This window comes from Symphalangus syndactylus, chromosome 12, assembly GCF_028878055.3.
Source record: "Symphalangus syndactylus isolate Jambi chromosome 12, NHGRI_mSymSyn1-v2.1_pri, whole genome shotgun sequence".
Lineage (NCBI taxonomy): Eukaryota > Metazoa > Chordata > Mammalia > Primates > Hylobatidae > Symphalangus > Symphalangus syndactylus.
Genome location: NC_072441.2, coordinates 82207577 through 82230978, shown reverse-complemented (window position 1 = coordinate 82230978; position 23402 = coordinate 82207577). Strand labels below are relative to the sequence as shown.

Sequence of the window (23402 nt, the reverse complement as noted above, 5' to 3'; positions counted from 1 at the left end):
TGAGAATCACTTGAACCTGGGAGGCTTGCGGTGAGCCAAGGTTGTGCCACTGCACTCCAGCCTGGGTGACAGACTGTCTCAAAAAAATAAAAATAAATAACATTTTTTTTTAGAGATGAGTCTCCCAGGATGGTCTCAAACTCTCAGCCTCCAATGATCCTCTTGCGTCACTGGGATTACACACACAAGCCACTGCCTTAACTGTGTACTTTTCTAAAGTACAGACATACCTCAGAGATTTTGTATGTTCTATTCCAGACCACCACAATAAAGCAAATATTGCAATAAAGCAAGTCACACAAATTTTTTGGTTTCCCAGTGTATATAAAAGTTACGTTTAGGCCAGACGCAGTGGCTCACGCCTGTAATCACTCTGGGAGGCTGAGGCTCACTCTGGGAGGCTGAGGCAGGAGGATTGCTTGAAGTCAGGAGTTTGAGACCAGCCTGGTCAACATGGTGAAACCTCGTCTCTACTAAAAATACAAAAATTATCTGGGCATAGTGGTATGCACCTGTAATCTCAGCTACTCAGGAGGCTGAGGCAGTAGAATCTCTTGAACTCAAGAGGCAGAGGTTGTAATGAACCAAGATCACGCCACTCCACTCCAGCCTGGATGACAGAGCAAGACTGTCTCAAAAAAAAAAAATAATAAAATAAAAGTTATGTTTATATTATGCTGTAGTCTATTAAGTGCAATAGGATTATGTCTAAAAAAACAATGAATACGTCTTAAATAAAAAACACTTTCTTGCTAAAAAGTGCTAACAATCATCTGAGCCTTCAGCAAGTCATTATCTTTAGCTGGTAGAATGTCTTGCCTCCATGTGGATGACTGCTCACCCATTAGTGTGGTGGTTGCTGAAGGTTGGGGTAACCTGGCAATTTTTTTTTTTTTTTTTGAGATTACAGGCGTCAGCCACTGTGCCTGCCCAACCTGGCAGTTTCTTAAAATAAGATGATGAAGTTTGCCACATGGATTGACTCTCCTTTCATGAAAGATTTTCACATAGCGTGTGGTACTGTTTAATACCATTTTATCCACAGTAGAACTACTTTCAACATTGGTGTCATTTCTCTCAAACCCTGCTGCTGCTTTGTCAACTTAAGTTTATGGAATATTCTGAATCTTCTGGTGTCATTTCAACAGTGTTCACAGCATCTTACCAGGAGTAGATTACATCTTAAGAAATGACTTTCTTTGCTCATCCGTAAGAAGCAAGCTCCTTATCCATTGACATTTTTGTTTTTTGTTTTTGTTTTTTAAAGAGACTCAGTTGTGGTCTGTCACCCAAGCTGGAGTGCAGTGACATGATCGTAGCTCATTGTAGCCTCAAACTCCTGGGCTCACGCAATCCTGTCGCCTCACCCTCCTGAGTGAGGTGCATGCCACCGTGCCCAACTAATTTTTTTTTTATTTTTTGTAGAGATAGGGTCTCACCACGGTGAAACCCCGTCTCTACTAAAAATACAGAAAAATTAGCCGGCCGTGGTGGTGGTCGCCTGTAGTCCCAGCTACTCGGAGAAGCTGAGGCAGAAGAATGGCGTGAACCCGGGAGGCGGAGCTTGCAGTGAGCCGAGATTGCGCCACTGCACTCCAGCCTGGGCGACAGAGCGAGACTCCGTCCCAAAAAAAAAGAGATAGGGTTTCACTTTGTTGTCCAGGTTGGTCTCGAACTCCTGGGCTCAAGTGATCCTCCTGTCTCAGCCTCCCAAAGTGCTGGGATTACAGGCATGAGCCACTGTGCCTTGCCCAGGCTCCCTTCTAATTGTAGTTTTCTTGCTGTTTCTACCACTTCTGCAGTCATTTCCTCCATTGAAACCTTGAACCTGTCAAAGGTCATGTATGAAAGTTGTAATCAACTTCTTTCAAATTCCTGTTAATGTTGATAGTTTTAGGCTGGGCGTGGTGGCTCACGCCTGTAATCCCAGCAGTTTTGGAAGCCGAGGCAGGCAGATCACCTGAGGTTGGGAGTGCGAGACCAGCCTGACCAACATGGAGAAACCCTTTCTCTACTAAAAATACAAAATTAGCTGGGCCTGGGGTGGCACATGCCTGTAATCCCGGCTACTCGGGAGGCTGAGGCAGGAGAATTGCTTGAACCTGGGAGGTGGAGGTGAGCCAAGATCGCACTATTGCACTCCAGCCTGGGCAACAAGAGCAAAACTCCATCTAAAAAAAAAGAAAAAGAAAAGAAAAATGTTAATAGTTTTACTTCCTCCTGCAATGATAAGTAATTTCCAGGAGGTTTTTAAAATTTTTATTTTTATAGAGACAGGGTCTTGGCTGGGCACGGTGGTCATGCCTATAATCCCAGCACTTTGGGAGGCTGAGGCGGGCAGATCACGAGGTCAGGAGCTCGAGACCATCCTGGCTGACACGGTGAAACCCCGTCTCTAGCAAAAATACAAAAAATTAGCTGGGCATGGTGGTGGGCGCTTGTAATCCCAGGTGCTCGGGAGGCTGAGGCAGGAGAATGGCATGAACCCAGGAGGTGGAGGTTGCAGTGAGCTGAGGTTGCGCCACTGCACTCCAGCCTGGGCAACAGAGTGAGACTCTGTCTCAAAAACAAACAAACAAAAAACAAACAAACAAACAAAAAAGAGAGAGACAGGGTCTTACTGTGTTGCCCAGGCCAGTGTGAAACTCCTGGGCTCAAGTGATCCTCCCACGTTGGCCTTGAAAGCACTGGAATTACTTGTGTGAGCCACCATGCTTGGCCTGAAATATATTAATATTTCTTTCTTTTTTTTTTTTTTGAGACTGAGTTTTGCTCTTGTTGCCCAGGCTGGAGTGCAGTGGCATGATCTTGGCTCACTGCCACCTCCCCCTCCCAGGTTCAGGCGATTCTCCTGCCTCACCCTCCCACGTAGCTGGGATTACAGGCATGTGCTGCCACGCCTAATTTTGTATTTTTAGTAGAGACGGGGTTTCACCATGTTGGTCAGACTGGTCTCGAACTCCTGACCTTAGGTGATCCACCTGCCTTGGCTTCCCAAAGTGCTGGGATTACAGGCGTGAGCCCCCATGCCCAGCAATATTTCTTACATAGTAAGACTTGAAAGTCAAAATTACTTCTTGATTCATGGTCTGTAGAATGGATGTGTTAGCCACATGAAAACAACATTAATCTCCTTGTTCATCTCCATCAGAGCTCTTGGTGACTGGGTGTATGGTCAATGAGCAGTAATATTTTGAAAGGGATCTTTTTTCTGAGCAGTAGATCTCAGCCATGAGCTTAAAATATTCTGTAAACCATACTGTAAACCATACTGTAAACAGATGTGCTGTCATCCAGACGTCATTGTTCCATTGAGAGAGTGCAGGCAGAGTAGATTTAGCCTAATTCTTACCTTTTTTCTAAGAGATGGAGTCTTGCTGTGTTGTCCAGGCTGGAGTGCAGTGGCTATTCACAGGTGCAATCATAGTGCTCTACAGCCTCAAAATCCTGAGCTCAGGCAACTCTGCTGCCTTAGCCTCCCACATAGCTGAGACTACTGGTGTGCACTACTATGCCCAGTTTATTTAACATAATTCTTAAGGGCCCTAGAATTGTTGGAATGGTAAATGATCACTGACTTCAATTTGAAGTCACCAGCCATATTAGCCTTTAACAAGAGAGTCAGCCTGTCTTTTGAAGATTTGGAGCCTGGTATTGACATCTCTCTATGAAAGTCTTCTAGTAGAAGGCTGTTTTATCTACATTGAAAATGTACTATTAACATGGGCTTATAGATGAAAACAGCAGACACTGAGTACTCCAAAAAGGGGAGGAATGGAGTGGGAGATAAGAGTTGAAAAACTACCCATTGGGTACTATGTTAGTTATTTGGGTGATGAGTTCAATAGAAGCCCAAGCCCCAGAATTATGCAGTATATCCATTTAATAAATCTACACATGTATCCCTTAAATCTAAAATAAAAACTAGAAAATTTTAAAAAGGGAAAAAAATGTACTGTTAATGTGTCACCTTTGTGGGTTATCTCAGCTAGATCTTACAGATAACTTGCGTTAGCTTCTACGTCAGGACTTGGCTACTGCTGTACCTTGTACTTTTGTGTTATGGCGTGACTTCTTAAACCTCATGAACCAGCCTCTGCTAGTTTCCAGCTTTTCTTCTGCAGCTTCCTCATCTCTCCCAGCCTTCACAGAATTGAAGAGAGTTAGGGCCTGATTCTGAATTAGGCTTTGGCTTAAAGGAATATTGTGGCTGGTTTGATCTTGCCAGTGCTCTAAAACTTTCTCCATATTGCCAGTAAGGCCTTTGCACTTTGCCATTATTTGTGTGTTCACTGGAGTAGCACTTTTAATTTCCTTCAGGAACTTTTCCTTTGCATTCACAACTTGGCTGTTTTTTTTTTGTTTGGTTTTTTTTTTTTTTTTGAGACGGAGTCTCGCCCTGTTGCCTAGCCTGGAGTGCAATGGTGTGACCTTGGCTCACTGCAAACTCCACCTCCTGGGTTCAAGTGATTCTCCTGCCTCAGCCTCCCAAGTAGCTGGGATTACAGGCGCGTGCCACCATGCCTGGCTAATTTTTTGTATCTTTAGTAGAGACGGAGTTTCATCATATTGGCCAGGCTGGTCTCGAACTCCTGACCTCGTGATCTGCCGACCTCGGCCTCCCAGAGTGCTGGGATTACAGGCATGAGCCACCACACCCGGCCACAATTGGCTAACTGTTAAATGCAAGAGGGCCAGCTTTCTGCCCATCTTGGTTTTCAACATGCTTTCCTCACTAAGCTTAATCATTTCTTGCTTTTTATTTAAAGTGAGAGATGTGTGACTCTTCCTTTCATTTGAACACTTAGAGACCCTTGTAGGGTTATTAATTGGTCTAATTTCAATATTATTGTATCTCATAGTAAAGAAGCTGGAGAAAGAGAGAGGTGGGAGAACAGCCAGTCTGTGGAACAGTTAGAACACACACAGCATTTATTGATTAAGTTTGCCATCTTCTGAGTACAGTTCATGGTGCCCCAAAACAAAATAGTAACATCAGAGATACTGATGATTACCAAAATGTGACACAGAGACAAAGTGAGGACATGCTGTTAGAAAAATGGTACCATTAGGTTTGCTCAATACAGGGTTACCACAAACATTCGTTTGTTGTTGTTGTTGTTGTTGTTGTTTTTTGACAACAACATGGAGTGCAATGGTGCGATCTTGGCTCACTGAAACCTCTGCCTCCTGGGTTCAAGCGATCCTCCTGCCTCAGCCTCCCAAATAGCTGGGATTACAGGCATGTGCCACAACACCCGACTAATTTTTGTATTTTTAGTAGAGACAGTGTTTCACCATGTTGGCCAGGCTGGTCTTGAACTCCTGACCTCAAGTGATCCGCCCGCCTTGGCTTCCCAAAGTGCTGGGATTATAGGCGTGAGCCACTGTGCCTGGCCTTGTTTTCCTTTAACAAAGTATCTGCAAATACAATAAAGTGAAATGCAATAAAATGAGGCATGGCTGTACTTTTTGCATCTAGGTGTATAATCAGTTGAGTGGCAGACTTTTCCTACTCTCCCCAACTCACCATGGTATGCCCAGTTACTACTCTCAGTTATATAGTGTTGATTGAACTACTAAAGACATTGTTAACTATAGAGTTAGGGTGGTGTTCTGTAGCACTCCACTTTCTAGTCACTCCATCCGAAGATATTTTTCAGAGGTAAATTGGGAGGTGAAGTGTGATTAAAATGTTCTAAAGTTGATTATAATGATAGCTGCACAGCTCTGAATATACTAAACATCATTGAATTGTACACTTTACATAGGTGAATTGTATGATATGTGAATTATATCTCAGTAAAGCTATTCTTTTTTTTTTTTTATTTTACTTTAAGTTCTGGGATACATGCACAGAACCTGAAGGTTTATTACATAGGTATACATGTGCCATGGTGGTTTGCAGCAGCTATCAACCCGTCATCTAGGTTTTAAGCCCCACATGCATTAGATACTTGTCCTAATGCTCTCCTTCCTTTTGCCTCCTATTCCCCAACAGACCCAGGTGTGTGATGTTCCCCCTCCCTGTGTCCATGTGTTCTCATTTTTCCACTTACGAGTGAAAACATGCAGTGTTTGGTTTTCTGTTCCTTTGTTAGTTTGCTGAGATTGATGGCTTCCAGCTTCATCCATTTCCCTGCAAAGGACATGAACTCATTCTTTTTTTATGGCTGCTAAAGCTATTCTTTAAAAAGAGAGGGAATTAAGAAGCATAACCCCAAAATTCAGAAGTTTGGGTTCTGACTTTTATCTCTAAAAGGTGTATTTCTGCCTATAATCCCAAGCGCTTTGACAGGCTGAGGCAGGAGGATCATTTGAGCCCAGGAGTTCCAGACCAGCCTGGGCAACATAGTGAGACCTTGTCCTACAAAAAACTAAAAAATTAGCCCAGTGTGGTGGCATGCGTCTCTAGCTACTCAGGAGGCTGAGGCGTGGAGGATTGTTGGAACCCTAGAGTTTGAAGCTGCAATAAGCTATGATTGTGCCACTTGCACCCTAGCCTGGGTGATAGAGTGAGACCCTATCTCTCAAAAATAAAAATAAAAACAGGCCGGGCACAGTGGCTAATGCCTGTAATCCCAGCACTTTAGGAGGCCGAGGCAGGCAGATCACAAGGTCAAGAGATTGAGACCATCCTGGCCAACATGGTGAAACCCCGTCTCTACTAAAAATACAAAAATCAGCTGGACATGGTGGCACACACTCATAGTCCCAACTACTTGGGAGGCTGAGGCAGGAGAATTTCTTGAACCTGGGAGGCGGAGGTTACAGTGAGCTGAGATCACACCACTCCACTCCAGCCTGGCAACAGAACAAGAGTCCATCTCAAATAAATCAATAAATACATAAATACAAATATAATGAAGGGTGTGTGTGTTTCATTTTTTGGTCTTGTTTTGTTTTTGTTTTGAGACAGAGTTTCACTCTGTCACCCAGGCATTTTTAGTAGAGACAGGGTTTCACCATGTTGGCCAGGCTGGTCTCGAACTCCTGACCTCAAGTGATCTACCCACCTCAGCCTCCCAAAGTGCTGGGATTACAAGCGTGAGCCACTGCACCCGGCCTCTGTTTTGTCTTATTTTTCATTGCAACTGGAAAATAATCTTTTTAATTTTATTAATTAATTAATTCATTCATTCATTCTTTGAGACAGAGTCTCGCTGTGTCACCCAGGCTGGGGTGCAGTGGCGAGATCTCAGCTCATTGCAGCCTCCGCCTCCTGGGTTCAAGCAGTTCTTTGCCTCAGCTTCCCAAGTAGCAGGGATTACAGACGCCCGCCACCACTCCCAGCTAAGTTTTTATATTTTTAGTAGAGATGGGGTCTCACCATCTTGGCCAGGCTGGTCTTGAACTCCTGACCTCGTGATCCACCCTCCTCAGCCTCCCAAAATGCTGGGATTATAGGTGTGAGCCACCGCGCCCAGCCCTGGAATAGAAAAAAATTTTAAGTACTCCATTTTTACAAATGAAATTGAAACTTGGGAAGGTAAAATAACTTACTAAATATTTGATCTGGTTAACGTAAGTAGCAATTTTAACCTGTGTTTCTTTGACTTAAAAGATTTTCTTACTACTTTATCTTTGTTGTTTCCTACCAGGACAACAACCCTGGATTTGAAAGTGTTGGAGAAAATCTAAATCTGAATTTGCATTTAGATTTTTTTTTTTTTTTTTTTTTTTTTGAGACAGAGTCCCACTGTCGCCCAGGCTGGAGTGCAGTGGCCCGATCTTGGCTCACTGCAGGCTCCGCCCCCTGGGGTTCACACCATTCTCCTGCCTCAGCCTCCCAAGTAGCTGGGACTACAGGTGCCCGCCACCTCGCCTGGCTAATTTTTTGTGTTTTTAGTAGAGACGGGGTTTCACTATGTTAGCCAGGATGGTCTCGATCTCCTGACCTCGTGATCCGCCCACCTCAGCCTCCCGAAGTGCTGGGATTACAGGCGTGAGCCACCGCGCCCGGCCATTAGATTTTTTTTTGTTATTTCTTGGAGACAGAGCCTCACTGTATCACCCTAGCTGGAGTTCAGTGGTACGACCAGGCTCAGCGCAGCCTCAACCTCCTGGGCTCAAGCAATCCTCCCACCTTAGCCTCCCAAGTAGCTGGGACTACAGGCATATACCACCATGCCTGACAAATTTTTAATTTTTTTGTAGAGATGGGGTCTCACCATTTTGCCCAGGCTGGGCTTGAACTCCTGGGCTCAAGCTGTCCTCCCACCTCAGCCTCTGGAGGAGCTGGGAATACAGGTTGAGTCACCATGTCCGGCCTACATTTAGATTTTGTTAGTGTAAAAAAAATCAAAGTGAAAAGGGAAGATAATGATTAATTAGCTTGTCGTTAACACTTTTTCTTCATGAGTAAAGAAAAAAAATAGGCCGGGCGCGGTGGCTCAAGCCTGTAATCCCAGCACTTTGGGAGGCCGAGGCGGGCGGATCACAAGGTCAGGAGATCGAGACCATCCTGGCTAACACGGTGAAACCCCGTCTCTACTAAAAATACAAAAAAATTAGCCGGGCATGTTGGCGGGCGCCTGTAGTCCCAGCTACTCGGGAGGCTGAGGCAGGAGAGTGGCGTGAACCCGGAAGGCGGAGCTTGCAGTGAGCCGAGATCGCGCCACTGCACACCAGCCTGGGCGACAGAGCAAGACTCCGTCTCAAAAAAAAAAAAAAAGAAAAAAATAGTGCTTCTTATCAGGCTAAGCACCCGAGTTCTTCATTTTAAAAAGCATTTTAAGTGTCTTCAGATTTTGAATCTGCTAACCCTGGTAACATGCAGTTTACCTATATAACAAACCTGCACATGTACCCTTGAACATAAAATAAAAGCTAAAAAAAAAAAAAAAGATTTTCAATCTGTATCCATGCCGGGCGCGGTGGCTCACGCTTGTAATCCCAGCACTTTGGGAGGCTGAGGCGGGCGAATCACGAGGTCAGGAGATCGAGACCACGGTGAAACTCCGTCTCTACTAAAAAAAATACAAAAAATTAGCCGGGCGTGGTGGCGGGCGCCTGTAGTCCCAGCTACTCGGAGAGGCTGAGGCAGGAGAATGGCGTGAACCCGGGAGGCGGAGTTTACAGTGAGCCGAGATCGCGCCACTGCACTCCAGCCTGGGCGGCAGAGCGAGACTCTGTCTCAAAAAAAAAAAAAAAAATCTGTATCCATATAGAATTAAGGGCAGATATCAACAGGCCTTGCTTATGTAGATTTAAGTTTACTTAAATTGCTGAGGTTGAATGGAGAAATCTCCTTTAATATAAATGTTCTAGGACAATATCACGTAGGACATTAGCATAGTTAACTTTGAACTTTGTGTGTGTGTGTGTATGTGCATGTGAGAGAGAGATTCTTGTTAATAACTTTACCATTCCACCTTTTTTAAAATGGACTATTTAAGGGACTTTATTCTGATCTTACTTGTATTTTTCTTTCCATAGGATGGATAGAATGACAGAAGATGCTCTTCGCTTGAATCTGTTGAAGCGGAGCTTGGACCCAGCAGATGAGCGAGATGATGTCCTGGCAAAGCGACTCAAAATGGAGGGGCATGAGGCCATGGAACGTCTGAAAATGTTGGCATTGCTCAAAAGGAAGGATTTGGCAAATCTTGAGGTGTCACATGAGTTACCCACCAAACAGGATGGCAGTGGTGTTAAGGGCTATGAAGAAAAACTTAATGGGAATCTCAGGCCTCATGGAGACAACAGGACTGCTGGAAGGCCAGGCAAAGAAAACATCAATGATGAGCCTGTGGATATGAGTGCTAGACGGAGGTATGGCTCAGTTCAGCTGCCTCCAGGGATAGGGTCGTCTCATAAAGCCTGTGAAAATGGAATGAATTCCAATGAGAGGAGGGTGTTTTTCATCTAAAGATTCTTAAAAGAAGATATATCATCGAGTTTGACCATAAATTCATTTTCTTTCCAAATGAAACCAGGTGCCTCAAAAACTGCTTAGCCTACAGAGAATCGTAGTTCTTACTCTTAAGAGAAAAAATGGTCATTTTTAGATAAAGGGGGCACTAGAGAGCTGATAGGCCAAATGGAAGTGATTAATACATACCTTCACTCTAATCTTCATGGCTGTCTTAGGAGGAGGAAAATAGTCTTTTTGTCAGATAATTCCAGGAGTTTTAGGATGTATTTATTGTGGAGTCCCAGCTTTTATTACATCCAAAACGTGGGCCTAGCTTTTCTTGTGTCAGAAAGCAAATTATCTTCATGTGGTAAGTCCCTGCATTCTTGCTGTATCTGTACCACTTCCCCCAGCTCCCCCATGTACATATACATTCATTTGTACATGTATGTTACTCTTTCACTCACTCACACATGCAACATGTTTTCCCAGGCCTTTTTTTCTGGTGTCTTTCAAGGTTGATTACTTGAAACTGTAGAGCACACAGTAAGGAGAGGTACCTGGAACTGGCCAATGGTTGAGTCTACCTGTGCAGTGAATCATAGTATAGATAACCCTAGTTTGGGTTTTTTTTCTTTTTGTTTTTTATGAGTTTTTTTGGTGCTTGTTTTTTTTTTTTTTTTTTTTTTTTTTGAGGTAAGGTCTTGCTCTGTTGCCTAGGCTGGCGTGTAGTGAGTGGCTAGACCCCTGGATTCAAGCGATCTTCCCACCTCAACCCCAACCCACACCCCACCCCGCTGAGTAGCTGGGACTATAGGCACATCCCACCATGCCCATCTAATTTTTATATTTTTGTAGAAACAGATTTTTGCCATATTACCCAGGCTGGTCTCGAATTCCTGAGCTCAAGTGATCCTCCCTCCTCGGCCTCCCAAAGTGCCGGATTACGGGCATGCACCACAGCATCCAGCCAGGTTTTTTTTTTTTTAAGACATAAAGCCTGTTTCACTTTGTCACAGTCTTGAGTGCAGTAGCATGATCATAGCTCATTGTAACCACCAACTCCTGGGCTCAAGTTATCTTCCCGCCCTAGCCTCCCAAGTAGCTGGGACTACAGGTGTGTATCATCACATCCAGCTAATTTTTGAATACTTTTGTAGAGACAGAGTCTCACTATGTTGCCCAGGCTGGTCTCAAACTCTCAGCCTCAAGTGATCTTCCCACATTGGCCTCCCAAAGTGCTGGGACTACTGTTGTGAGCCACCACACCCAGCTTATAACCCAAGTTTTGTGTGTGTGTGTGTGTGTGTGTGTGTGTGTTTGAGATGGAGTTTCACTTTTTGCCCAGGCTGAGTGCAATGGTACGATCTCGGCCCACTGCACCTCCACCTCCTGGGTTCAAGTGATTCTCTTGCCTCTCTACTCCGCTAAGTAGCTGGGATTACAGGTGCATGCCAGCATACCCAGTGAATTTTGTATTTTTAGTAGAGATGGGGTTTCACCATGGTAGCCCGGCTGGTCTCGAACTCCTGACCTCAGGTGATCTGCCCACCTCTGCCTCCCAAAGTGCTGGGATTATAGGCATGAGCCACCACACCCAGCCAACCCTAGCTTTTAAAACATTCAGTTTAGGCCGGGTGCGGTGGCTCTCGCCTGTAATCTCAGCACTTTGGGAGGCCGAGGCGGGTGGATCACGAGGTCAGGAGATCAAGACTATCCTGGCTAACACCGTGAAACCCCGTCTCTACTAAAAATACAAAAAATTCGCCAGGCGTGGTGGCAGGTGCCTGTAGTCCCAGCTACTCGGGAGGCTGAGGCAGGAGAATGGTGTGAACCCGGTAGGCGGAGGTTGCAGTGAGCCGAGATTGCTCCACTGCACTCCTGGGCGACAGAGCGAGACTCTGTCTGAAAAAAAAAATCAGTTTATAAATAGTTCAGAAAGAGCTGATAGCTGTGAGAATTAGTCTTCAGTGTTCAGTTGCCCTCCAAATGACCTTGCTGAGTTTGTTGTAGGACTCATCCAAAGCAGAATCTCTAAGAAGCTGGACTGGTGGAGAATGAAGAAGAAAGGAATGGTTATAACCTTACACATGTTACTTCCTCTACCTTTTGATGTCTACTTACTGGTCTTGTCCCAGGATTATTTTTTAAAACCACGCTTCACAAGCAAACATTATTCTTGGTAGTAACATTAAAAACTCTTAGTAAGCGGTGGCTCACACCTGTAATCCCAGCACTTTGAGGCCGAGGCGGGTGGATCACCTGAGGTCAGGAGTTTGAGACCAGCCTGGCCAACATGGTGAAACCTTGTCTCTACTAAAAATATGAAAAAATTGGGCCGAGCGCAGTGGCTCACGCCTGTAATCCCAGCACTTTGGGAGGCCGAGGGGGGCAGATCACGAGGTCAGGAGATCGAGACCATCCTGGCTAACAGGTGAAACCCCGTCTCTACTAAAAATACAGAAAAATTAGCCGGGCATAGTGGTGGGCGCCTGTAGTCCCAGCTACTTGGGAGGCTGAGGCAGGAGAATGGCGTGAACCCGGGAGGCAGAGCTTGCAGTGAGCCGAGATTGCACCACTGCACTCCAGCCTGGGCGACAGAGCGAGACTCTGTCTCAAAAAAAAAAAAAAAAAAGAAAAAATTAGCCAGGTGTGGTGGCACACACCTGTGTTCCTAGCTACTTGGGAGGCTGAAGCGTGAGAATTGCTTGAACCCGGGTGGTAGAGGTTGCAGTGAGCTGAGATCACACCACTGCACTCCAGCCTGGGTGACAGAGTGAGACTCTGTCTCAATTTTTTAAAAAAAAAGCAAAAACAACCACAAAAAAACCTCTTAGGAAACCTCAGGCAGATTCCCTAGAGGTCCTGGAAGAGGAGAAAAATACTTGTTGTAGATAGTGCCAGCAGAATATTATATAAGTAGGTTCATTTTTAGATTGTTTGAAAGAAAAGGATATGGGTGAATGAGATCATGAACCTGAGCAACCTGCTTGCTTTTATAATCTCCCTTACCCTTCTGGAGCAAGTAACTTATACTACTTCATTGGGGAGAAAGATTAAAGAAATGTTAGGTGGATTCTTCACATCCCAAACTGGAACTCTTAAATGCATTTTTCTTTCCTTTCCTTCCCTTTCCCTTTCCTGACAAGGCCGCACTCTGTCGCCCTGGCTGGAGTGCAGTGTGGCATGATATCCGCTCACTGCAACCTCCACCTCCCAGGCTCAAGCAATCCTCCCTCCTCAGCCTCCCAAGTAGCTGGGACTACAGGCGTGTGCCCCTGTACCCAGCTAATTGTTTTGTATTTTTAGTAGAGACGAGGTTTCGCTGTGTCACCCAGGCTGGTCTCTAACTCCTGGACTCAAGTGATCTGCCCACCTTTGCCTCCTAAAGTGCTGGGAATACAGGCATGAGCCACCATGCCGGGCCCAACGTTTTTCGTAGAAACTTTGTTAACACATTTTTTTTTTCCTGTTTTCAGTCCTGCTCCTTCTGTAGACATTTTGGTAAGATCTTATTAATGATATTGGAATTGTATTATATTACAGATAGATACAGTATATGTTAAAAAGTCAGACTTCCTGAAAACCCAACTTTTTTTTTTTTTTTAGACGGAGTCTCACTCTGTTGCCCAGGCTGCAGTGCGGTGGCACGATCTTGGCTCGCTGCAACCTCTGTCTCCTGGGTTCAAGCAATTCTCCTGCCTCAGCCTCCTGAGTAGCTGGGACTACATGCCGGCTAATTTTTGTATTTTTAGTAGAGATGGGGTTTCACCATGTTGGCCAGATGGTCTCGATCTCCTGACCTTGTGATTCGCCCACCTTGGCCTCCCAAAGTGCCGGGATTATAGGCATGAGCCACCACGCCCAGCCAAACCCAACAATTTTTTAAAAAATGTTATGTTGGGGTGATTTTTTAAAATCATTTAAAGAGATGGGGTGTTGCTGTGTTGCCCAGGCTGATGTGCATTGGCTGTTCACAAGCACTGTCATAGTGCACTATTTCCTCAAATTCCTGGGCTCAAGCAGTCCTCCCCACTTGGCTTCCTGAGTAGCTGGGACTATTAGGCATGGGCCGCTGTACCCAACATGGAGTGATCTTTTGAAACAATCCTCTGGAAGCGTGGGACTCCAGATATACTGACAGCTATTTCCACTTAGCCCCGAGATGTATAAGAATGAACAAAGCTGCCGGGCACGGTGGCTCACGCCTGTAATCCCAGCACTTTGGGAGGCCGAGGCTAGAGGATCATCTGAGGTCAGGAGTTAGAGACCAGCCTGGCCAACATGGTGAAACCCTGTCTCTACTAAAAATACAAAAATTAGCCAGGCGTGGTGGCGAGTGCCTACTTAGAAGGCTGAGGCAGGAGAATTGCTTGAACCCAGGAGGCGGAGTTGTAGCAAGCAGAGATTGCATCACTGTACTCCAGCCTGGATGACAGACCAAGACCCTGTCTCCAAAACAAACAAACAAATAAAAAAAACCCGATAGATTCCCAGCAAGGAGAACCGTAGTTTCTTTGATAGTGATAAAAAGAGGAAAGGGCTGGGTGCAGTGGTGCACGCCTGTATTCCCAGCACTTTGGGAGGCCAAAGTGGGAGGATTGCTTGAGTGCAAGAATTTGAGATCTGTCTGGGCAACATAGTGGTACTTCATCTCTACCAAGAAAAAATGAAAGAATTTGAAAGCAGAAGGCAAGAGAAGTTCTTAACATAATAGCCATGTCATAATAGCCTAAATATCTTATTTTACCATCAGTTGGGCAAGTTACGATACCTGTGAAATAAGGTATGTATGAAACCAACACTACTAATGTTTTAGGATTCTAGAGAGACACAGCAGTTCTCTGCTTAGTTGTTTTTACTACTGGGATAAGGATTAGGAGCTTTATAGCTTCTGAGAATATGCCAGACTAAGTCACAAGTGATGTCACAGCAAGTGGGGCTTTTAATAATATCTCTCTAATAGGTAGGAGTTCATACTTAACTACCCCAAATATTGTAAATTATATATATGTTTAGGAAAAGAGCAAAATAATTTCTCTCTTAGAATGTTTAACAAATGAGGCCAGAATCCTAGCTCATTAGTTTTTGAAAATTGAGGAATGAGGCAGGGCATGGTGGCTCACGCCTGTAATCTCAGCACTTTGGGAGGCCAAGGCAGGAGAATCACTTGAGCCTAGAAGTTTAAGACCAGCCTTAGTAACATAGGGGACCCCTTCTCTACAAAAAATTTAAAAATTAGCTACTCAGGAGGCTGAGGTAGGAGGATCTCTTGGGCCTAGGAGATTGAGACTGCAGTGAGCCACGAATGATTGCACCACTGCACTCCAGCCTGGGTGACAGAGTGAGACCCTGTCTCAAAAAACAAAAGAAAAAATAAATAAATACAAGAAAAGAGGCTGGACGCGGTGGCTCGTGACTGAAATCCCAGCTCTTTGGGAGGCTGAGGCGGGCGGATCACGAGGTCAGGAGTTTGAGACCAGTCTGGCCAACATAGTGAAACCCTGTCTCTACTATAAATACAAAAAATTAGCCGGGTGTGATGGCGGGCACATGTAATCCCAGCAACTCGGGAGGCAGGAGAATCACTTAAACCTGAGAGGAGGTTGCAGTGAGCCGAGATTGCACCATTGCCCTCCAGCCCTGGTGACAGTGCAAGACTCTGACTCAAAAGAAAAAAAGAGAGAGGCTTTGGCTTTGCCTTATCTGTGCTATCTACCTAATACCGGTGTGTTTATATCTGGCAATAAGATAATCATTTAAAGTTGTTCTCAGATATAACTTCCTGATAAATGGCATACAGTTCCCAAATCTCCATCCAGTAATGTCTCTGTCTTGGTACTGGGCAGTTCCTAAGCAGTAAGTGGCACTCATTTGAGCAAGGAAGAATTCCTTACCTTAGAAATAATCTGTAATGTATATATGCAGCCAGGACCAGAATAGGAAGAGCTTCTGAATGAAAAGTCTTCCAGATTCCAAAATTACCCATGTTTTATTTTTTATTTATTTTTAATTTTTTTGAGACAGAGTCTTGCTCTGTCACCCAGGCTGGAGTGTAGAGGTGCAATCTCGGCTCATTGCAACCTCCGCCTCCCAGGTTCATGTGATTCTTGTGCTTCAGCCTCCTGAGTAGTTGGGATTACGTACTACCATGCCTGGCTAATTTTTGTATTTTTAGTAGAGACAGGGTTTCTCCATGTTGGCCAGGCTGGTCTCAAACTTTTGGCCTCAAGTGATCTGCGCACCCGAAATGACCCATGTTAATCATAGAGGGGGAGTACAAAGGAATATAGAAATGAGAAGTAAATCACACTTTAAAAATTAATTCAGGCCAGGCACAGTCGCTCACGCCTGTAATCCCAACACTTTGAGAGGCCAAGGCAGGTGGATCACAAGGTCAGGAGTTTTGAGACCAGCCTGGCCAAAACGGTGAAACCCTGTCTCTACTAAAAATACAAAAAAAAATTAGCCAGGCGCAGTGCCGGGTACCTGTAATCCCAGCTACTCGGGAGGCTGAGGCAGGAGAATCACTTGAACCCAGGAGACGGAGGTTCCAGTGAGCCGAGATCGCGCCATTGCACTCCAGCCTGAGCGACAGAGCCAGACTCCATCTCAAAAAAAAAGAATGCAGACACTTTATTCAGGCCTGTTACTCCTCATATTTGGGGTTGGAGATGAAAGGCTCTTTTCTCCCTCTAGTGGCTTCTTTTTCTGTATTTCTACCTTCTCAGCTTGCTGTGTCTGTGGCCAGCAATCTAGACAAATTTAATAGTTCACAAGATAGTCATTCTTATCTTTCTATTCCCCTATTCTATTTCCTTACCTAAGTTTGGTTGATTTTAGCAACTCAGATTTACCCTGTTGAGAAATTGAATGCTTATTCCAGTGATCGGGGTGCCCTGTTCAAAAGGTATCCATGTCCTGGCTGGGCATGGTGGCTCACACCTGTAATTCCAACACTTTGGGTGGCTGAGGCAGCAGGATCACTTGAACCCAGGAATTCAAGACTAGCCTGGGCAGCATAGCAAGAGCCCCACCCCTTACAAAATTCAAAAATTAGCCAGGCACAATGGTGTGCACCTGTAGTCCCAGCTACTCAGGAGGCTGAGGTGGGGGGAATCTCTTGGGGCCAGGAGTTTGAGAATGTAGCAAGCACCACTACACTCCAGCCTGGGCAATAGCGTGAGACGCTGTCTCAAAAAAAAAAAAAAAAAAAACACCATATGCCAACAGTAACTAGGACAAGAAACCCTGAGAAATGGACAGCTAGTGATCTGTGATCATTAACGGTTTAAGTTGATTGTTTAAGGCCAAAGGGGAGGCCAAGGCGGGAGGGTCGCTTAAGACCAGCTTGGGCAACATAGTAAGACCCTGTCTCTACAAAAAGTACAAAAATTAGCCGGGCATGGCAGCACATGCCTATAGTCCCAGTTACTCAGGAGGCTGAGGTGGGAGAATCACTTGAGCCCAGGAGGTCAAGGCTGCAGTGAGCTGTGATCGGGCCACTGGACTCCAGCCTGGGTGACAGAGTGGGACCCTGTCTCAAGAGGGAAAAAAGGACCAAAGAACAATTGCCCTTGACCTATATACTCCCAACTACACTGACAATCTCAAGGAAAGTAGGATCTGGGAATGTATCTTTGAAATCAGAGGAGAATTAGAAGATACAGTCATTTGGGAACCTGAGGCAATTAGAGTTTCCGGAATTCTTGTTACCTAGGTCTTAAGCAGTATGTGCCAATTTTTTTATCATCTTACACAAATAAGCGTGATGCTTTTAAGGCTAACCCCAGAATGACCTAAATGAGAGTTATCTAGTAAATAGGATTAGGAGTAAGAGGAGCCAGTGCGGGAGATTTAGATTTCAAAGTAATTTCTAGACTCTTTTTGAGGTAAGATGCTGGATAAAACTCTGGTAAGTAGCTGCAAGTTCAATATATTTGATTCTGGAGGTTTAACCCTTTTCTGTAAGGCTGTAGACAATATTCTTGGCACTATTCCCTCAAATTATTAATACTTCCTTTTGTGTACTCTTCAGTACCTACTCTTGACAGGATAGACTATTCCTTTTTTTTTTTTTTTTTTTTTTGAGACGGGAGTCTCGCTTTGTTGCTCAGGCTGGAGTGCAGTGGTGCAATCTCGGCTCACTGCAACCTCCGCCTCCCAGTTTCAAGAGGTTCTCCTGCCTCAGCTTCCCGAGTAGCTGGGACTACAGGCACATGCCACCATGCACAGCTAATTTTTTATTTTTAGTAGAGATGGGGTTTCACCATGTCGGTCAGGCTGGTCCCGAACTCCTGACCCCAGGTGATCCACCCGCCTTGGCCTCCCAAAGTGCTAGGATTACAGGAGTGAGTCACCGCACCCGGGCCCCCTTGGATTTTTAAATTCAGCATAGAAAGAAGTTTTCTTAACTTTTGTTGGAAATAGCTTATTTTTTCCTTTTCTTGTCTAGTGAGCCAGAGCGAGGAAGGCTAACTCCTTCACCAGACATCATTGTTTTGTCTGACAATGAGGCTTCCAGTCCTCGTTCCAGTTCCAGAATGGAAGAAAGACTCAAAGCAGCCAACCTAGAGATGTTTAAGGTAAAAAGAAAGAAAAATTTCTTTCTTCTTGTTATGCTCCTTCTATTTTATTTAATTCCTCAAGAGTCTTAGTTCTGTTTTTTGACTATTTACTCTTTGGATATAAATACCCATTGATGAAAACTTTATAGTAACTCTTGACTTCAAGGCCTTTTAAAAGGAACTATTAGAAGCAAGTGGAGACGATAGTTTGAAAAGCATATATGTAGGCCATTATACTCAATGTTATTTATCTTTGGAAAATGAAAACAAAAGTTCATAATTAAGTCATATAAAGTAAACTCTTGGCTGGAAAGATACCTTCTGCACTCTAACCTAAGTAAATATGAAGGGATTCCTAAGTTTTTATGTATATCTAGAGGAAATGTGGCTTTAAGAGATTCAGGAACATTATTTTAAAAGAAGACAGTGTTTCTCTTTAGTCATTCTTCTTTTTGCCAGAAATCTGGCTGATTAGCATTTATACGTGGTCTCACCTTTAATTCTGTAAGCATTTCTTTGAGTACCTACTGAATGCCAGGCACTGTGCCAGACCCCAGTGTTACAAAGATAATCCTATTGCCACTTCTGCTTCTTGTGGAAGATGAAGGTTTCAGAGCTAAGAAGTAAAGATTGTCTCTTGCAGGAAGGAATTCTGGGTACCTTGCTGCCATAGCTGAAAGTCTTCTTGTTTCCTTAGGGGAAAGGCATTGAGGAACGGCAGCAGCTTATCAAGCAGCTGAGGGATGAGCTACGATTGGAAGAAGCCCGACTGGTCCTGTTAAAGAAACTGAGACAGAGTCAGCTACAGAAAGAGAATGTGGTCCAGAAGGTAATGTGCCCTAGAAATAAGGGACTAAGGGAAAGGAAAGAAAAACTGGTTTGAGAGTAGGTTACCCCAGGTAGGTTCAGTTGGGTGGCTCATTTCTTCTCTGGGTCCATAGTTTTTTAGTCTGTAGTAGTAGTGATTTTTTTTTTTTTTTTTTTTAATCTTAGGCCTTAAGAAAACCTTGAGTCCCAGCCAGGCGCAGTGGCTCATGCCTGTAATCCCAGCACTTTGGGAGGCCGAGGCGGGTGGATCACGAGGTCAGGAGATCGAGACCATCCTGGCTAACGTGGTGAAACCCCGTCTCTACTAAAAATACAAAAAATTAGCCAGGCGTGGTGGCGGGCGCCTGTAGTCCCAGCTACTCGGGAGGCTGAGGCAGGAGAATAGCATGAACCCGGGAGGTGGAGCTTGCAGTGAGCCGAGATAGTGCCACTGCACTCCAGCCTGGGCGACAGAGCAAGACTCCGTCTCAAAAAAAAAAAAAAAAAAAAAAAAACAAAAAAAAAACCTTGACTCCCTTTCTCTGGTTTTTCCTCCTGATTGACAAGAACCTCACACTGACCAGGAATTTTTAAAGTCTAGAAATGTACCAGATTTCCACCTCTGATTATTGGCCTTTTCCACAGTCTTATTTTCTCTTCCCTCTCCCAGACTCCAGTTGTACAGAATGCAGCATCTATTGTTCAGCCATCTCCTGCCCATGTGGGACAGCAGGGTCTATCTAAGCTTCCCTCCCGGCCTGGGGCCCAAGGGGTTGAACCTCAAAATTTGAGAACATTACAGGTATGTGACCCATAGTGGGATCTTAGTGTTGGAGGGCCCTGTCTAATCCTGTCTCTGTTTTTGGGCTTTTGTGAAGATTATAGAAGAACCCGGCCATGATAGAGGTGTTATTACTACTGATTGTTCTGTTGGTCCATTACGGCATGATTTAGTCTTCAGTAGAAGGATGAATAACTTTCGTCTTTCCACTGTAGTTTTTCTTGTCTAGAGAATGCTTCCAGCTTCTCTAGAGAAGGGGTAGATAGTTTTCTCTCTAACCCTATAAGATTAGATAGTTTATACCAAAAAAAGCCAAGGACTTCCCAGCCACTAATCAGGGTTTACAATGATGGTAGATTTATCCCATAGACCATTAAATGAAATTACCAAGTCTGGCTGTGTTCCTATGTTTCTACTCAGCTATGTATTATAGGCAGTGTTTTCCCTTTTGCATTTTATGCGGTATTATACACAGCGTACAACCTGTGGTTAGTTCTTTTCCTCTTCTTCCCCTCCAGGGTCACAGTGTCATCCGTTCAGCTACCAATACCACCCTTCCACACATGTTGATGTCTCAACGTGTTATTGCACCAAACCCAGCCCAGCTACAGGGTCAGCGGGGCCCGCCTAAGCCTGGCCTTGTACGCACCACAACACCCAACATGAATCCCGCCATCAATTACCAACCGGTAAGAGAGAGCTGAGCCCTCATGTGGAAACAGAGAAATCCTTTATTTGCTTTGCTTGTCAAAAGAGCCATAGGTTTTAAGTTTTTATACATAGATAAACTCTAGGACAAAAATGGTTATTTTGGTAGGGATTTAATTGAGAGCAGTCCCAAAAGTAAAAGCTTTGAGGAATTACATTAAAATAGTAGTGGAGGAGAGAGGTTATACAGCAGAGCAGCAGTAAGCTAAAAATCTGCCTAGAAGAGAGGGATCTAGGGAATAAGAAGCACAAGGACGTGTGACAGAAAGCAAAATCTTTATTTCTCTCTCTTGTTGTTGTTGTTGTTGTTGTTTTGAGATGGAGTCTCACTCTATTGCCCAGGCTAGAGTGCAATGGCATGATCTTGGCTCACTGCAACCTCTGCCTCCTGGATTCAAGGAATTTCCAGCTAATTTTTTGTAGAGACAGGGTTTCACCATGTTGGCCAGGCTGGTCTCAAACTCCTGACCTCAAGTGATCTGCCTGCCTCGGCCTCCCAAAGTGCTAAGATTACAGGCGTGAGCGTGAGCCACCACGCTTGGCCTTTATTTCTCTCTTAGCAATTTTAGCTCATGGTCATCATCATTCTCCTTTCCTATGTGTCAGAGTTCTTTTTCAATAAATAAATTGACCACCTCCTATTTTGGAGAAGCTAAGTAGTCCAAACCAGGATCAGTGTCCTCTGCCAAGAACGTAAGAATTGGTCCTTTCTCCTACATACCATGATTGACCCCATTCTCAATCTATTTCAGCAGTCAAGTTCTTCTGTTCCATGTCAGCGTACAACATCCTCTGCCATCTATATGAACCTTGCCTCTCATATCCAGCCAGGGACGGTGAACAGAGTGTCCTCGCCACTTCCTAGCCCCAGCGCCATGACTGATGCTGCCAACTCACAGGCTGCAGCCAAATTGGCTCTTCGCAAACAGCTGGAAAAGACACTTCTGGAGATCCCACCCCCTAAACCTCCTGCTCCCTTACTTCACTTCTTGCCTAGTGCAGCCAATAGCGAGTTCATCTACATGGTAGGCTTGGAAGAAGTCGTACAGAGTGTCATTGACAGCCAAGGTAAGGCTATTTCTTCTAATCAATCTATTTAAGCAAGTGGTTGCCAAGCCTGATTGACATAGGCAGAGTATCAGAGGGTACTGTACAATATTAAATAACTTCCCCTTTCTGTTACCAAACCACCTCCCTCCCTTCTTTACAGGCTGTTTGGGAGCAACATGTTAGAAGCGGAGTGTGTGTGTATGTATGTGTGTTTGTTTTTTGTTTGAGATGCAGTCTCGCTCTGTTGCCCAGGCTGGAGTGCAGTGGCACAATTTCAGCTCACTGCAACCTCTGCCTCCTGAGTTCAAGCAGTTCTCCTGCCTCAGCCTCCCACATAGCTGGGACTACAGACACGTGCCACCACACCCAGTTAATTTTTGTATTTTTAGTAGAGATGGGGTTTCATCATGTTGGCCAGGCTGGTCTCGAACTCCTGACATCAGGTGATCTGCCCACCTCGGCTTCCTAAAGTGCTAGGATTACAGGCATGAGCCACCGCACCCGGCTAGCCGACCGGGGCCGGCCTGCCTATCTATCTATCTATCTATCTATCTATCTATCTATCTATCTATCTATCATCTATCTATCTATCTATCTATCTTTCATCTTGTTTTTTTTTTCCCTTCGGCAGGTCAGCTATCATTGAGGCTTGATATTTTTATTTGTATTTTATCTCTCTTGTATGTTTTTTGTAGGACAGTAAGTTCTCACTTAACATCATCAATAGTTTCTTAGAAACTGTGACTTTAAGTGAAACAACTACAGTGAAGGGGGTCCTCAAATAACATCATTTTATTATAACATTGTTAAGAAAAAAAGATTGTTTTTGTTGTATTTTGTTTCACTTAAATCATAGTCTCTGAGAACCTGTCAACAACATTGAGGACTGACTGTATTTTGTTTAGTTCTTTTAAATGGTGGCTAGCATGATGCTTGCATAATTTGATAAATAGAACTTCTTTCACTTTTTTCTTTTTTTTTTTTTTGGTTTTTTTTTTTGTTTGTTTTTTTTGAGACAGGGTCTGACCCTGTCGTCCAGGCTTGAGTGCAGTGGTGTGATCTCAGTTCTCTGCAGCCTTGACCTCCCGGGCTCAAGCCATCCTCCCATTTCAGCCTCCTGAGTAACTGGGACCACTGGTATGCACCACCATGCCAGTTTTTTTCTTTGTTGGGTTTTTTTGTTTGTTTGTTTGTTTTGAGACAGAGTCTTACTCTGTCACCCAGGCTGGAGTGCAGTGGCATGATCTTAGCTGGCTTACTACCTCTGCCTCTCGGTTTCAAGCAATTCATTTTTTTTTTTTTTTTTTGAGATGGAATCTTGCTCTGTTGCCCAGGCTAGAGAGTGCAATGGCATGATCTCAGCTCACTGCAACCTCCACCTCCTGGGTTCAAGCGATATTCCTGCCTCAGCCTCCTGAGTAGCTGAGATTACAGGTGCCTGCCACCATGCCTGGCTAATTTTTGTGTTTTTAGTAGAGATGGGGTTTCACAATGTTGGTCAGGCTGGTCTCGAACTCCTGACCTCAGGTGATCCACCTGCCTCGGCTTCCCAAAGTGCTGTGGTTACAGGCATGAGCCACTGTGCCCGGCCCAAGCAATTCTTTTGCCTCAGCTTCCAAAGTAGCTGGAATTA

The 23402-nt window shown here is 44.6% G+C and overlaps 1 protein-coding gene across 9 annotated transcripts in view; it reads left to right on the top strand.

Annotated features, from left to right (window-relative positions):
* GATAD2B (GATA zinc finger domain containing 2B) overlaps window positions 1-23402 on the top strand; it is a 121654-nt gene that overhangs the window by 88341 nt on the left and 9911 nt on the right. For all 9 annotated transcript variants that reach the window (XM_063626504.1, XM_063626501.1, XM_063626496.1 and 6 more), the window contains 6 exons: window positions 9439-9774; window positions 18312-18441; window positions 19121-19252; window positions 19901-20032; window positions 20530-20700; window positions 21472-21787. In XM_063626504.1, coding sequence (XP_063482574.1) covers window positions 9440-9774; window positions 18312-18441; window positions 19121-19252; window positions 19901-20032; window positions 20530-20700; window positions 21472-21787 — 1216 coding nt within the window. In that variant the 5' untranslated portion in view covers window position 9439. The remainder of the gene's footprint in view (window positions 1-9438; window positions 9775-18311; window positions 18442-19120; window positions 19253-19900; window positions 20033-20529; window positions 20701-21471; window positions 21788-23402) is intronic.